Source organism: Musa acuminata, chromosome BXJ3-4 (genome assembly GCF_036884655.1).
Source record: "Musa acuminata AAA Group cultivar baxijiao chromosome BXJ3-4, Cavendish_Baxijiao_AAA, whole genome shotgun sequence".
Lineage (NCBI taxonomy): Eukaryota > Viridiplantae > Streptophyta > Magnoliopsida > Zingiberales > Musaceae > Musa > Musa acuminata.
The window spans coordinates 35,462,531-35,475,560 of NC_088352.1; the positions used below are offsets into that span (position 1 = coordinate 35,462,531).

At 39.3% G+C, this 13,030-nt stretch overlaps 2 protein-coding genes across 5 annotated transcripts; both read left to right on the forward strand.

The window, feature by feature from the left end:
- Nucleotides 1-1,519: 1,519 nt before the first annotated feature.
- On the forward strand, nucleotides 1,520-5,214 carry LOC103976636 (BOI-related E3 ubiquitin-protein ligase 1). Of its 4 annotated transcripts, none has more exons than XM_065145281.1 (8): nucleotides 1,525-1,787; nucleotides 1,905-1,989; nucleotides 2,094-2,265; nucleotides 3,279-3,438; nucleotides 3,537-3,792; nucleotides 3,883-3,961; nucleotides 4,056-4,366; nucleotides 4,466-5,214. In XM_065145281.1, exons 6-8 carry the CDS (start codon nucleotides 3,919-3,921, stop codon nucleotides 4,979-4,981), a joined length of 870 nt encoding a protein of 289 aa, XP_065001353.1. In that variant the 5' UTR covers nucleotides 1,525-1,787; nucleotides 1,905-1,989; nucleotides 2,094-2,265; nucleotides 3,279-3,438; nucleotides 3,537-3,792; nucleotides 3,883-3,918; the 3' UTR covers nucleotides 4,982-5,214. The 4 variants fall into 4 exon arrangements, with proteins under 4 accessions (XP_065001355.1, XP_065001353.1, XP_065001354.1 ...); XM_065145282.1 differs by having other exon boundaries at nucleotides 3,279-3,413; XM_065145283.1 differs by having other exon boundaries at nucleotides 1,520-1,787; nucleotides 3,279-3,792; nucleotides 3,897-3,961.
- Nucleotides 5,215-10,547: 5,333 nt separating this feature from the next.
- LOC135636410 (uncharacterized) lies at nucleotides 10,548-12,700 on the forward strand. Its single transcript, XM_065148097.1, has 5 exons — nucleotides 10,548-10,677; nucleotides 10,742-11,127; nucleotides 11,219-11,695; nucleotides 11,748-12,152; nucleotides 12,224-12,700. Exons 1-5 carry the CDS (start codon nucleotides 10,548-10,550, stop codon nucleotides 12,698-12,700), a joined length of 1,875 nt encoding a protein of 624 aa, XP_065004169.1.
- The last annotated feature ends 330 nt before the right edge of the window (nucleotides 12,701-13,030 follow it).

A 13,030-nucleotide genomic window follows, 5' to 3' on the forward strand; every position in this document is an offset into this window, starting at 1 on the left:
GGAACTATTTGATCAGAAGAAGAAATGAGGTTGGGTTTGTGTTATCAACCAGATGTCACAGTACAAAAGCACCAAGAAGAACATGCAGTTAAGAGAGATTGGTAGGCATTTTTTTGGTTTAGCCTGAGACTAGGCACACACAAGTCAATGCTGAGGTGTGGTGAAGGCAGCATAAAATGGTCTGGACATGGAAAGATCATAATTGCACACCATCACAAGAACATTGTAAGTTTAGGCTTACTGAAGTTTTTTTTTCTTTCATTTTTCAGGAGATCGATCGAAGGATTGCAGAGAAAATAAATGTAAGTCAAACTTACCATGAGGAATATCTTGTCCTAACTCAAAACACAGGATCTCCTTTTTCTTTTTTCCCAATCCACTTGGTTGGTAGCTTGTTTTTGTCCTCTTTTCTACTTTTTATCATGTTAGAATAAAACAAACTCTTCTACACTGTGTTCTAGTACTGATGCAAAACATTGAGAGAAACTTATAATAATTTTAGACTTGAACCTATACTCATTGGCATCACCCCAAGTCTATATTATAATAACACTTGTCTTCCTCTCTTTTATCTAGGATAGCATCCTCCCATTTGGCTTCTTCTTTATCCTTTGGGACCACTATTGAAGATGTGGGTGTTGGATTCATCAATTTCCATGACAAACAACAAAATGTACATGTCTTTGACAATTAAAGCTGTCACAAGAGGTTCATGAGTTTGAGCTCCTGTGGACCTTGGCCATGCAAATGGATGGATATTGGCCATTAGTGTGATACTGCTGGAACCAATGACCTCTTCGATGAAGCATCTGAGTAAAGGGAAAAGGTGGTGAAAAGTGAAAAAGATATGATCTTGCTTTTTGTATGTATGTATCCACCAGCAAAAATGTCTGCTATGAAGTACAATCACAGTGTCACATGACACTGGTTGCCCACCAGGTGGTGGTGAAATTAAATATGTAAATTGAAAGCTCTCTCATTCAAATTTAATGTGTTCAGTGAATGATTGAGTCAGGCTGGATTGCAGTTTGATTTAAAAATGATTCAGTTGAAGAAAATAACATAACATGGAATTTTCTCCATTGAATCAGCTATCTGTGCTTGGTAAAGTAAGAACAGCTCTATTGATCCACATGAGAGAATTAAATCCATCTCTTGTGCTTTAGTGGTGTAAAAGAAAAGGACATTACAATTTCAATAAGTATATAGTTGTTTAGGTTACATTGGATTAGATCACTTTGACTTTAGAGAGAAAGAGAACAATTTGATGAGGCATAGATTGCCAAAACCAATGCAAAAACTTGGATAGCAACTCCTACTCTGTGAGCATTTTCTATGGTAGTAAAAGTCAAAAACATTTGATACAATGGAAAGTAAGCTACTTTTGTCTCAGAAAGACCATTGACACAAGTAATCAACATTACTAGTCGAATTAGATCTCAAGACATGCACAGAGCAAAATCCAAAACTTGTTGCCTAAGAGGTGATGTCAGTGACCAATCTGTGGCTTTCATCAGTCACAGCAAGATGTTGCAGATCGGCCATTTTCTCGAGACTGCACAGCTGAGCCAAAAGAGGACGCATTTACTAATTACCTTTGTTTCTTGTTGCCGCCTCTGATCTCTTCTCCGCTGGGGCCATCATTGCAGGGCTACTTGGTGTCATCCAAGCAGCAGTTGCCACATTCGCATATCTACCCTTGTGCAAGTCACGGCCATGGCGGGGCGACGTTGGATGGTCCTGCAAGATCATTCTTTGCTTGACGAATCAGTGGACGGAAGAGACTGGTGAGCCGAACGACGACAAAGGCTTGGCTTTCCGACTCAGCGTGTCTACGTTCCTATCCGATCCATTGTGGATTCTACCTCTGATTAGAATGTGCAAATAAATGTTTCATGAAGCAGATTGGATAGAGTAGGGAGGAAGATTGGAATGAACAACGGGAAGCCGCCCTGGCAAAAGTCCGAACTCGCACGCGAAGTGTTCGATGTATTGCTTCTGCCTCCCCCCTGCTTTTTCAATACCTAACAAATCCATGGGCGCATCTTTGATGTTGCCGTCCCTCCTCTCCTATTGCTATGTGTGCGCTACAGAGTGGAGCAGGACTACCAAATCCTCTTTGGATGCAGCGACAGCTTCCAAGAGGGGGCCTGCTGCATAATGGATGGATTCGATGCTCAGCCATGACAACAACCTCCTTGGAAGACTCGCGTCAGTATCGATTTCACCATCCTGATTGCACATCAGGAGGAAGTCACTCTGAAGGTATGCGAAGGAGATAATTTCTTTTAGTTGCATGTTTCTTTTATTGTCATTGTCTAAGCTTATAATAATTCTTAATGAAGAAAAAATAAAATGAGATTTATGTGAGACTTAATTCTATTGGACTCAATTCAAATTAGGAATTCAAGAAGCTTATGTTGATCATTGTTTGATCAAATACAATATTGGTTTGTTTTCACTTGGAAAAACCACAGTTTTTTCTTATTATTAATGAAAAGTAATATTGTCTCTATTTTTTCACAGATGCAATCATTTATTACTCCATTTTTTGGTGATCTGTTCCACCGACAACTTCAATTTCCTCAGTTTAATCTGCTATAAACACAATTAATAAAAGTAACAGTTTTCTTTTCCTACTTATGCGTATGATACATCCATGAAAGTGGACATTAGCTTGATTTGTGTTTTCTCTTTGTGCCAGTAATTTAAGCTTCTCTTATTATTATATCAGTAACTCAGAGTTTATATGTCTAGTCTTACTTAGATTCAAAGTAATCTTGAAAGCTGTAATTAGATTTTGGTTGCTACTCTTCCTTCTTGTATGAAAAGCAAATGCCATATCAAACAACATGCACCATAGAAATTATTCTACCTGTCATGAATCAAAAGATAGATTCAAGAATGATCTTTGGGTGCCACCCATTATGATTGAAACCAATTTGCAGCCACCTGACATATTATAATTTTTCATAACTGTGTTGCACGTTCTTTTATAATGTCATTAAGAATCATATTTCTTTTGTCAAGTTGTGTGTCTTCTTAATTAATTATCTAAATAAGTAAGATCACTTCTCCCAGTGATGTACCTATCGTAACACCAATTGATTTATGTCAAAATAAGGCAGCTTCTGTTTTGCTTATATGACAAACTCTAAGAAAAAGATTATTACATACCATGTTGGTATTAGTCAATTTGATATCATTATATCCTGAATTAATTGAGAAAGAGCATGCGTGAGTGTGTTTAATTTCCATTTCTTGTTTCTCTGAGGCAGGGAAAGAAGGAGAAAAGAATGGGCTGATGGTTTATTGGAGAAAGCTAAGAGAAAGGAACAACACAAGAAACAAGAACAATAAATGGAAATCCAAGCAGCAACAAGCACACAGGAGTCCCTGCTCTATCCCCCCATGTACAAACAAGCAAGCGATTGCCAGGCAACATCATCCCATTTATATCCTCCCCACATGCCTACAGGCTGCTCATCATTAGCAAACTCACCTGGAAAATCTCAACACATGATGCGGCCCTGCAGGTGAGGAGAAGTGGATCGATCCATTCGAGAAGAGAGATTGATGGTCGGCAGCTGCTCCTGCCTTGAGAAGAATTCCAACTCACCAGCCTCCTCTCCCTCTTCTTTGTGTGCTTGAGAGAGAGCAGAAGCAAGCCATCCTTTTGACTGTTCCTTTGCGCTTTTTTCTGCGTTAAGGGAAGAGGAAGAGCAGGGAAAAAGAGTTACCACTTATTGCTTCTCAATTTCTGCTTTGCTCTGCTCAACTTTGTGCTCATCAGTAAGTAGTTCTTCATTCGAAGTTTGCGGTCAAGTTCCAATCTTGATTGGCGAAGATCGAATTTTGATGGTTATGGTTGACTTTTGGTAGATGGATTGACGCAGAAGCGAGCGGGAGCGGAAGGAGATGGACTTCTCTCAGGCCGTCCTCGATCCGTCCGCCAATGGAGGTGAGCAAAAGTTGCCTCCTTTCGGTGCTTATGAACGGTCTGTTGCGGTTTATTCTTCTTTCTCCCTCTGAGATGAGATGGGTATCGTGAACAGCGGCGCCGAATCCCGGGAAGAGAGGTAGGGAGATCGGAGTCCCGGTGGCGATGGCATTACCGCAGCAGAACCGATCTATCGATCTCTTATCGTTGCAACCACAGCCTCCGCTTCCGCCCCCGGCGTTGGTCCGCTTCGCCCAGCTTCAAAGCCATCCTCCTGCCGTCGTCTCCACGGGCCTTCGCCTCTCCCCCGAGGAAGGACTCCTTTCCACTTTTTCTACCTCTTTTCTCTCTTCCATTTTCTCTGAGGAGCTCGCCGCCCATCTCAACCAACAGAAGGGAGAGATCGAGCAGTTCCTTTGCGCCCAGGTACCATTCTGTCGTCCGCCAAATATCCGATCGCTTCGTTTCCTTTGGTCTTGGAAATGAAAAGATACCCGAAATTGGATCTTCATTCCTCTATGGCAGCGAGATCAGCTGCGGCGGGCGTTGGCGCAGAAGCGGCGAAGGCACTACCGTTCTTTAATAGGTGCGGCGGCGGAGTCGGCCGCACAGAGGCTACGTGAGAAGGCAGCGGCGGTGGGGCGGTTGACGCGGCGGATCATCGAGCTCGAGGACCACCTTGCCCGCCTCCGAACCGAGTCCATGGCGTGGCAAGCCAAGGCCATGGCCGACCAGGCGACGGCAGCTTCTCTCGAGGCCCAGCTCCAACAGGCGGCCGCGGCTGCAGCGTCCCGGGCGCAGGGTGGCCCGTGCGGCAAGTCGATACCGGCCGAGGACGCGGAGTCGATCTACGTGGACCCGGACCGAGTCGAGATGAAGCGGGCGTGCCGCGCGTGTCGGGCGCGACTGGCTTCGGTGGTACTCCTCCCCTGCCGCCACCTCTGCCTCTGCGACGCCTGCGACGGCGGGGAAAGCCCGGCCGAGTCGTGCCCGGTTTGCGGCTGTGTCACAACTGGGAGAATCCAAGTCTTGCTCGGTTGAGGCGACGAATCCCAGCCGTCCAAAATCCCCATGAACAAAAGAAAATAAAAATAGAAAACGTAAAACATTAAAGAAAAAGAGAGAAGAAAAAGGAAAAAGAAAAGATGAGGAGAAGTCGGGATTTTCTAACTCATCTATTTCTTTTTCTTTTCAGCTTCAAATTTTCTACCAATTTATCATAATTTCATGGTTTTATTTCGTGTAACTATGAAGCCCATCGGCACCGTTCGTTTCGTCAACTTGGAGAGGACCGCTTGATTGCGCTCACGTTTCCAAATGGATAAGCTCATTTGTAACTAATTACCGGACCAAATATTTTAGAACATTTTTTTTCTAAAATAGCTCTCACTAATTTATTTGTCTTTCCTTCCATAATTTATCTTTTTTTTTTTTGTAAATCCTAATTTTTCCCTCTTATTTTAATTATTTTTTAAAAAAAATGTGAACCATTTCGATTGGCTCTTTTTTTGTCTCCTTTCTCTTCGGTCTCTTTTTTTTTTCCTTTTTTATCTCCCTTCAAATTTTTTTTTTTTTCGACTCCTCTTTCTCGTTTCTTTCTTGTTAGTACTCTTACATGGAGAGAGAGATGACAATGGTGATAGATGAGAAGAAGAAAGAATCTGATATGAGAGAGGAAATAAAAGAAAGATCGAATTTCAATTTATATTTTCGGTTTGACAAAAATCATGTAATAAATTTAAAAATAAAGGATATGTTTATATATTTACAAAAAGATTATATATACACCTATGTGAATTCTCAATGACATCATCCATAATAATAATAATAATAATTAGTAGTGGATTTATTTTTTGATAAATTGTCTAATATTTTATAACTTAATGCTTAGCCAACAATGTAACTTACGGTTTAATAGTTAAATGATTGTGGAATATTAATGGTTAAAAGGATATAAATGATATATCATCTAATGACTTAAGCAAAAAATATCAACATAATAATTTTTTTGGGCCATTGGATATAAATGTTTGAGGAAGTTCTCTGCCTCCTCTCAATTAATATTTTAGTGGGCTCAGATTAGTCCACAATTCAGTGATATCTGTATACTTATTGAGGGTTTCTTTTAGGATGATCAGATGTTCTAATTCTTTCATTAAACTTGCACAGTGTGTTGAGGAATCTGATAACCAGGTTGGTTTTAGTATCGAGCTTGTGTTGAGAGGAAATCCCTAAAAGCAACGAAGAGAAAAAAACTATTAACATCAAGAGAGCTTGACATTAGCATCAATGCATCCCATCCATCAGTAATGGAGGGTAGGCATATTGCATTTGATTAGGCAACACTGTATGCATTAAGTCAATCAATCTCACCATGGGAAGATTCAACATCCAAGTGCAGCTGTGGAGCATAATTATCATCAACTTCACAGGAAAATATTCGTTCTATCTTCAATCCAAGATAAGCGATTTGTGCTTATAAGGGTATAGTTGATCTACTTCACATCTATGACTCCAATTTCTAACTTCAATCCTAATGAGAAATCAAATAAAAATCAATAAAATTGAAAGAAATCTCTACAATCTCAAATTCGTGACTACAAAATAAGAAAGGGATTTACACACAGAAGCCCCATGTTCTTCGTTACTAAGAAAAACGAAAGAGAAAGAGGGATAATAAGAGCAGAGATTACTAAGATAATTATGGGGAAACATCATCCGTCAAGATTTGTGATGACATTGGATCTCATTCGTTCTTATCAAATGATAGACTCTCCTCGTTTAAGATTTGTTTCGATGTCTTTGTTTCATTTATATATAGGTATACTAAACATAACAAAATGTCTAAACTATAAAAGACAAGTAAAACTTAATTCTTATGTCTTATTGGGAGACAGACACATAGTGTGCTCTTTTTGATAAAGTTCTCTTAATTGCTTTAATGGGCTCAAATTAAATCCATAATTTAGTATGACAAGGATATTGAGATTAGTAATCTATAGATATAACGAGGGCTTTTTAGTATGATTAAATCTTTCAATACTTTTTATTAATTAAGGTATGTCTTTAACAATAAGGATAAATGAAAACCAACATATATAATCTAAAAATGTGTGTCTTCAATAATAATGATAAAAAATAATAATAACAACTTTTATAAAAGAATCAACATATTCTAATACGGTTAGATAATTAAAATGCTTCTCTTATAAGAACCGAAAAAAAGTGAGAGATGTCCGACAAACTATAATTATCATTGTACGTAAAAAAGAATATCACTAAATTTTAAAGCTAAATATATTCACCAAATCTTAACTTTATTTTATAAGCATATCGACAATCTAAACAGGTATAACGGGAGAAATTAAACGCAATCGAGAGTATAAATCTATATATAAAAAAAGGAGATCTTTTAGGTTATTATTTTATCATCAACATCTACAAAACTAATTAAGAAATAGAAGGAATAGAAAAAATGTAGAGAGAAAGAGAAACCTAACTATCTAATAAGCTACATTTGTCCTTTTTCTAGCCCTTTAATCACCTACCTCGATGTTGATTATGATGACTTCTCAATATGCCTTGTCGAGGGCATAGTTGATCCACTTCCCATCTATAGTTCTAATTTCCAACTTTAATCTCACCTCAAAATGTTAACTGAGAAACTAAATAAAAATCATTAACGTTAAAGAAATCTCTACATTCTCATGCCAAGAAGCCCAACAAGAAATGAATTTGCATACAGAATATTCTTTGTTACTCATACAAGCAAAAGCTAGAAAGAGGTGATTAGGTTACTAAGATAATTATGAAGAGACATCATTCATAAAAACTTATAAAGTTGAAGAATTCTCTCAAATTTATGGCTAATAAATCAGAAAGAGATTTACACACAGAAGCTTTCTATTCTTGATTGCTTAGAAGAACAAAAGAAAAAGAGGGATTTTGAGGATAGGAATTACTAAGATAATTATGAGGAGACATCATCCATCAAGATTCGTGATGTCATCGTTCTTATCATATGATAAACTCTCCTTGTTTATGTTTTGTTTCAAGGCCTTTACTTGATTTATATATAGATATACTAAACATAACAAAATATCCAAACTAATAAGTAAAACCTAATTCCTATATACTGTTTGAAATCCTTTTGGAGGAAGTTCTAAGAAGTTTGTTTGAAAACACATAAATATATATTGTTTGAAAGTACACAATGGACTTAAATTAAATCTATAATTTAGTATATGATGAGGATGTTGAGCGATCATGACAAAAGAATAATAATCGATACACACGTAATGAGGATTTTTTTAGTATGATCAACTCTTCTAATATTTGTATTAAAACGTGTGTTTTCAACAACGAGGATGAATGAAAACTATAATCTAAGACGTGTGTTTTCAATAACAATGATAAAAATATATATATGTAAGGAGGAAAAAAATAATAGTGACTACTTTAATGAAAGAATCAACCTATTCTAATACAGTTACACAATTAAAATACTTCAATCCAATCAGGTCTCTTAGAAGAGCCCAAACAAGGGAGAGATGCCCAAGAAACTATAATTATCACTACATTTAAGAAGTAATATTTACTAATTTTCAAGGCTCAAATATGTTCACTAAATCTCAACTTTATTCTACAAATTAGCATATTGACAACGTAGAAAAAGAGAAATTAAAAACAATCTAGAGGAGAAATCTATACAAAAGGGATATATTTTATGTTATTCTTTTGTCATCAATATCTACAAAATTAATTATAAAATAAAAATAATAATAATAATAGAGGGAAAGAAGAAACTTAATCATATGAGCACTTGTTCTTGAATATATGTTGGCGATCATACGGCTTCATAGAGGATGCGGATGACGTCCGACATCTTGTCCTTCTTCTTGTTCGTATATTGCTTGTTGAGGGCATCATTAAACCGCTTCGGATCCATAGCTCTAATCTCCACCTTCAATCCCCCACCTCAAAACGTCATTCCTCATAGAGAAATCAAACAAAAACTCTTAGATATGGAGAAATCTTTACATTCTTGTGCCGATGAGCTCTTAATTTTAGGATTGATAGATAATAAAGAATTTTACATGTAGAAGTCTCTTATTCTCTATTTCTTGAAATAGTTGTGGGCTACGAAGATAATTATTAACCGATGTTATCCATCAAGATTCATAATGTCATTATATCTCGTTTGTTTGAAGATCTTTACTTCACACACATAACTCTTTACTTATGGAGAATGTCTAATTAACCTCCGATTCTTATTATGATAAGACTCGAACGGGACGAAGCTACAAGGAAAGCCCCCGAAGCATATGCATAGTATTTAGCACCGAAGAACTAACAAGCAATTACTAAACAAGTAACGAAACATGAAACTAGTTGCAATAAGCAAAGAAAAAGATAAACTCATTTTCTTATGTATTAGGAGTTATTAGAGTTTCAATAAATAATGATGCAGCACGGGCAAGTCAACAAGAAACGCCAAAAGATGTTACGCAACAAGCAACTATTAACGTTGTTCATTGACCTAATAATTAGTATGAGTTATTAACGAGTCCTATTTTTGGTGTTAGTAGGAGTTATGCACTGAGTTCTTTCTTCGTCGAGTTAGTGGAGTGTTCATGACGTTAGGAGAGTTGGAGTCCTTTAACCCCTATGTTCAATTATTTACCTTTCTCCTAGACACTAAGCTCCTGCGGGCGAAAATAGCACACTCCTATAAAGAATTAAATGAAGAAGATATAAAGATAAAAATTATAGAAGAAACTATGAAATATATAAAATGTAATTGCATAGTTCATTTAGATAGTGAGCTCTTGATAACTATTTATAAATTTCATCAATAGCGAGCATAAGCCGCACTTCGAAGCACAAGGGAAAAGCAAAGTCAACCCAAGTCAAAGGAATAGGAAAAAAGCAATAACTAAGGTAAGTCAAGTAAAATGAATTGAAAAGAAAGCAGTAACGCTACAAGAAGTAAAAGTACTAATGTATACGGTCAAAGCCCGAGTGCTAACGAAAGCAGTTTTGTGTGTTTCAGAGCAGCAAGTAAGGAGTCCGCTGTGAGGTATTTTATGTGAAGCAATGTTGTGCCTTTCTAAGGATTTCTATGTAGGGAGAGCGCTATCACTTAATTCTTCTTTCTTGTTGAGCAGTTGCATTGGTGAGAATGAGGAGTTTTGGAAGCAAAAGGGAGTCAGCTGTTGTTGTTTGTTGAGTTTGAGTTCACGAAAACACACTTGTCTTTCCTACGGAGCGGAGGAAGCGTTGACACTTCTCCTATTTATTATTTAGATGTGCGTTTGTTGTTATATCACACAATATCTTTTATAAAGATTCTTAAATGAATGGATGAAAAGATCGAGCAGATCTTTTAAAGATCGCATCGTAACCCCCACACCCGACTCCAGCTCCTATCGTATCCTTCATGACCAATCTCGTTCCTGAGATAGAGAAGAAGAAGACGAAGATCTTTACATGGTTTGTTTTTCCATCTACCTTAAACAAATGCTGAATCTTTTGACCTGTTTCTCTTGCGTAGGCTGTATGCATCTCATCTGATATTGTTGGTGCAACGCCAGTGATCTTTGAAACCATGATGCTTCCACCCGACCAAGTCTCGGCGCGGGCCGTCGGCCTCGTCCTCGGCTCCCTCTTGATTCTGGTCTTCACCTACGCCTGCTTGTGGCCGACGGAGATGTCGATGAGCTTCTTCCGCTCTGAACGTTCGCTCGACGCAGTAAGTTGCACGCTTCATCGAGATTCGATATGATGATTCCAATCATGGAGAAAGCAGTAAAGTTACTTGTGAAAATGTTACCCAGGAAGAACTAGAGAGAGCTCTACAGGGCGCGTCCATGATGAACAGGACGCTGGTCATCAGCCGAGTAAACAAGGAGCAAGCCGAGGAGAATGGCATGCTACGCCTCTTTATCCGAAGCTTGCTAGAAGGGGAGGGGACGGAGTTCTTGATCAAACACATCCTCTTCGTGGCCGTTGATGAGATCGCTTTCGACCGGTGCACCATCCTGAAGCTTAATTGCTACCGGTTGCCATCCATGGAGCCTCTGAATCCTTCGGAAGAGCTGGTTTTATCTGGTGGTCTCGACATGATGTGGGGAACAGGTCTCCTCCTTGGAGAAGTCCTGAGGCATGGTTATAGCTTTATATTCACAGTAAGTAAATGACGACACTGAAGCGATGGAAGCTTTAGTAGCACTCACCAAAACTAATGCCATGATCTCTTCTTCTTACTACTACTCTCAGGATCTGGATGTAATGTGGCTGAGAAATCCATTCCCGATGCTAAGCTATGCCGGAGAAGACATGCAAATATACAATGGAGAACCTAATAATTCTTCCCACTTCTTCTTCGGCTCTGGTTTCTATTCCGTAGCTGCAAACAACAGAACCATCGCATTATTCGATCAGCTGTATGCTGCAAGGATCGACTCCAAGATCGTGAATGGAAAGGACATGTTGACGTTTCTTTTAAGATCTATATCCCGGGACGCCTTTCAGCGGCTGGGGTTGAAAGTGCATTTCTTGGACGCAGTATACTTCAGTGGTCTCTCTCAGGAAGCCATTGACATCACGAAAGTGACAACAGTGCATGCGGACTGCTGCCCCAGCGAGGAGGCCAAGCTTGCCGATCTGACTGCGCTCGTCGATGCTTGGAAGACATATCACAGGAAATCGAATGTCACATTGCTAGTGCGCAATGCCTGCACACAGTCAATGAATGTAAGTTTTAGATGCAACTAATAAGCGATTCAATGTCTGGTTCTTATCGAAGGCTGCATCTCGTTTTGGATTTGGTCAGACATCAGTTGCATCCAATGACGAAGATGAGCTTGGAAGAGCGTTGCAGGGAGCTTCCATGGCGAACAAGACTGTGATAATAAGTGTTCTAAACAAGGCTTACGTCGAGGAGAACGGCATGTTGGACCTCTTCCTTCGGAGCTTGCGGGAAGGCGAGGACACAGGGCTTTTGATCAAACACCTTGTCCTCGTGGCAGTCGACAAGACGGCCTTGGACCGATGCCGTGCCCTGGGACTCCACTGCTTCCAGCTCGTCACCGATGGCATCGACTTCTCCAAGGAGGAACTTTACATGTCCGACGACTTCATCAAGATGATGTGGAGCAGGACTCTCTTCCTCGGAAATGTCCTCAGGCGAGGATACAACTTCATCTTCACAGTGAGTTACTTCATCTTCGTCGAGTCTCACACCCCATTTACTTACTCACCTGTCGTCGTCGTTGCTGTCAGGACATGGATGTGATGTGGCTAAGAAACCCATTCTCCCAGCTGCATCATCAAGGAGAAGACCTGGAGATTAGCTGCGACAGATATAATGGCCAACCTTTCGACCAATCCAACTCCATCAACACAGGCTTCTACTTCGTGGCCTCGAACAACAAGACCATCGCATTGTTCGACGAGTGGTACGCGGCGAGTCGCACATCGAAAGGCATGAAGGAACAGGATGTGCTCTACAGCATGAAATCTCAGGGAGCATTTCGACGGCTGGGCATGAAGGTTAGGTTCTTGGACACTGCATACTTCAGTGGATTCTGTGAAGACAGCAGGGATTCACGTAGGGTGACGACAGTGCACGCAAACTGCTGCCGAAGCATCAAAGCGAAGCTTACTGACCTGAAGAGAGCGCTTCAAGTGTGGAAGACGCATACCGGCACAAGTATCAGATGGCCTCCCCACACCGCTTGTGCTCACTCCTGGGGATAAAACTCTGTAAGAACAGATCAAGAAAGCAAGGTTTTGGTGGTGCATTTTGTTTCAGCTTGAAGCCTATGTAAATAATATTTAGACCATAAACTCACTGATCACCATATACTTAATTCAATGTATATGCATGCAGCATATTTTCTTCATGTTATAAATTTAGTATATAATTAGGATTCATACAATTTTAAGTAACCCAATCAAAGAATCTTTCATATCGGTAAAAGGTTCGATCATCGTAAACTACTACTCATCAATTCTTATGAGAAGCTTTCATGATTGAGCCTAATCAATATCATACTGAGACTGATGATCAATGCAATACATTTTTCA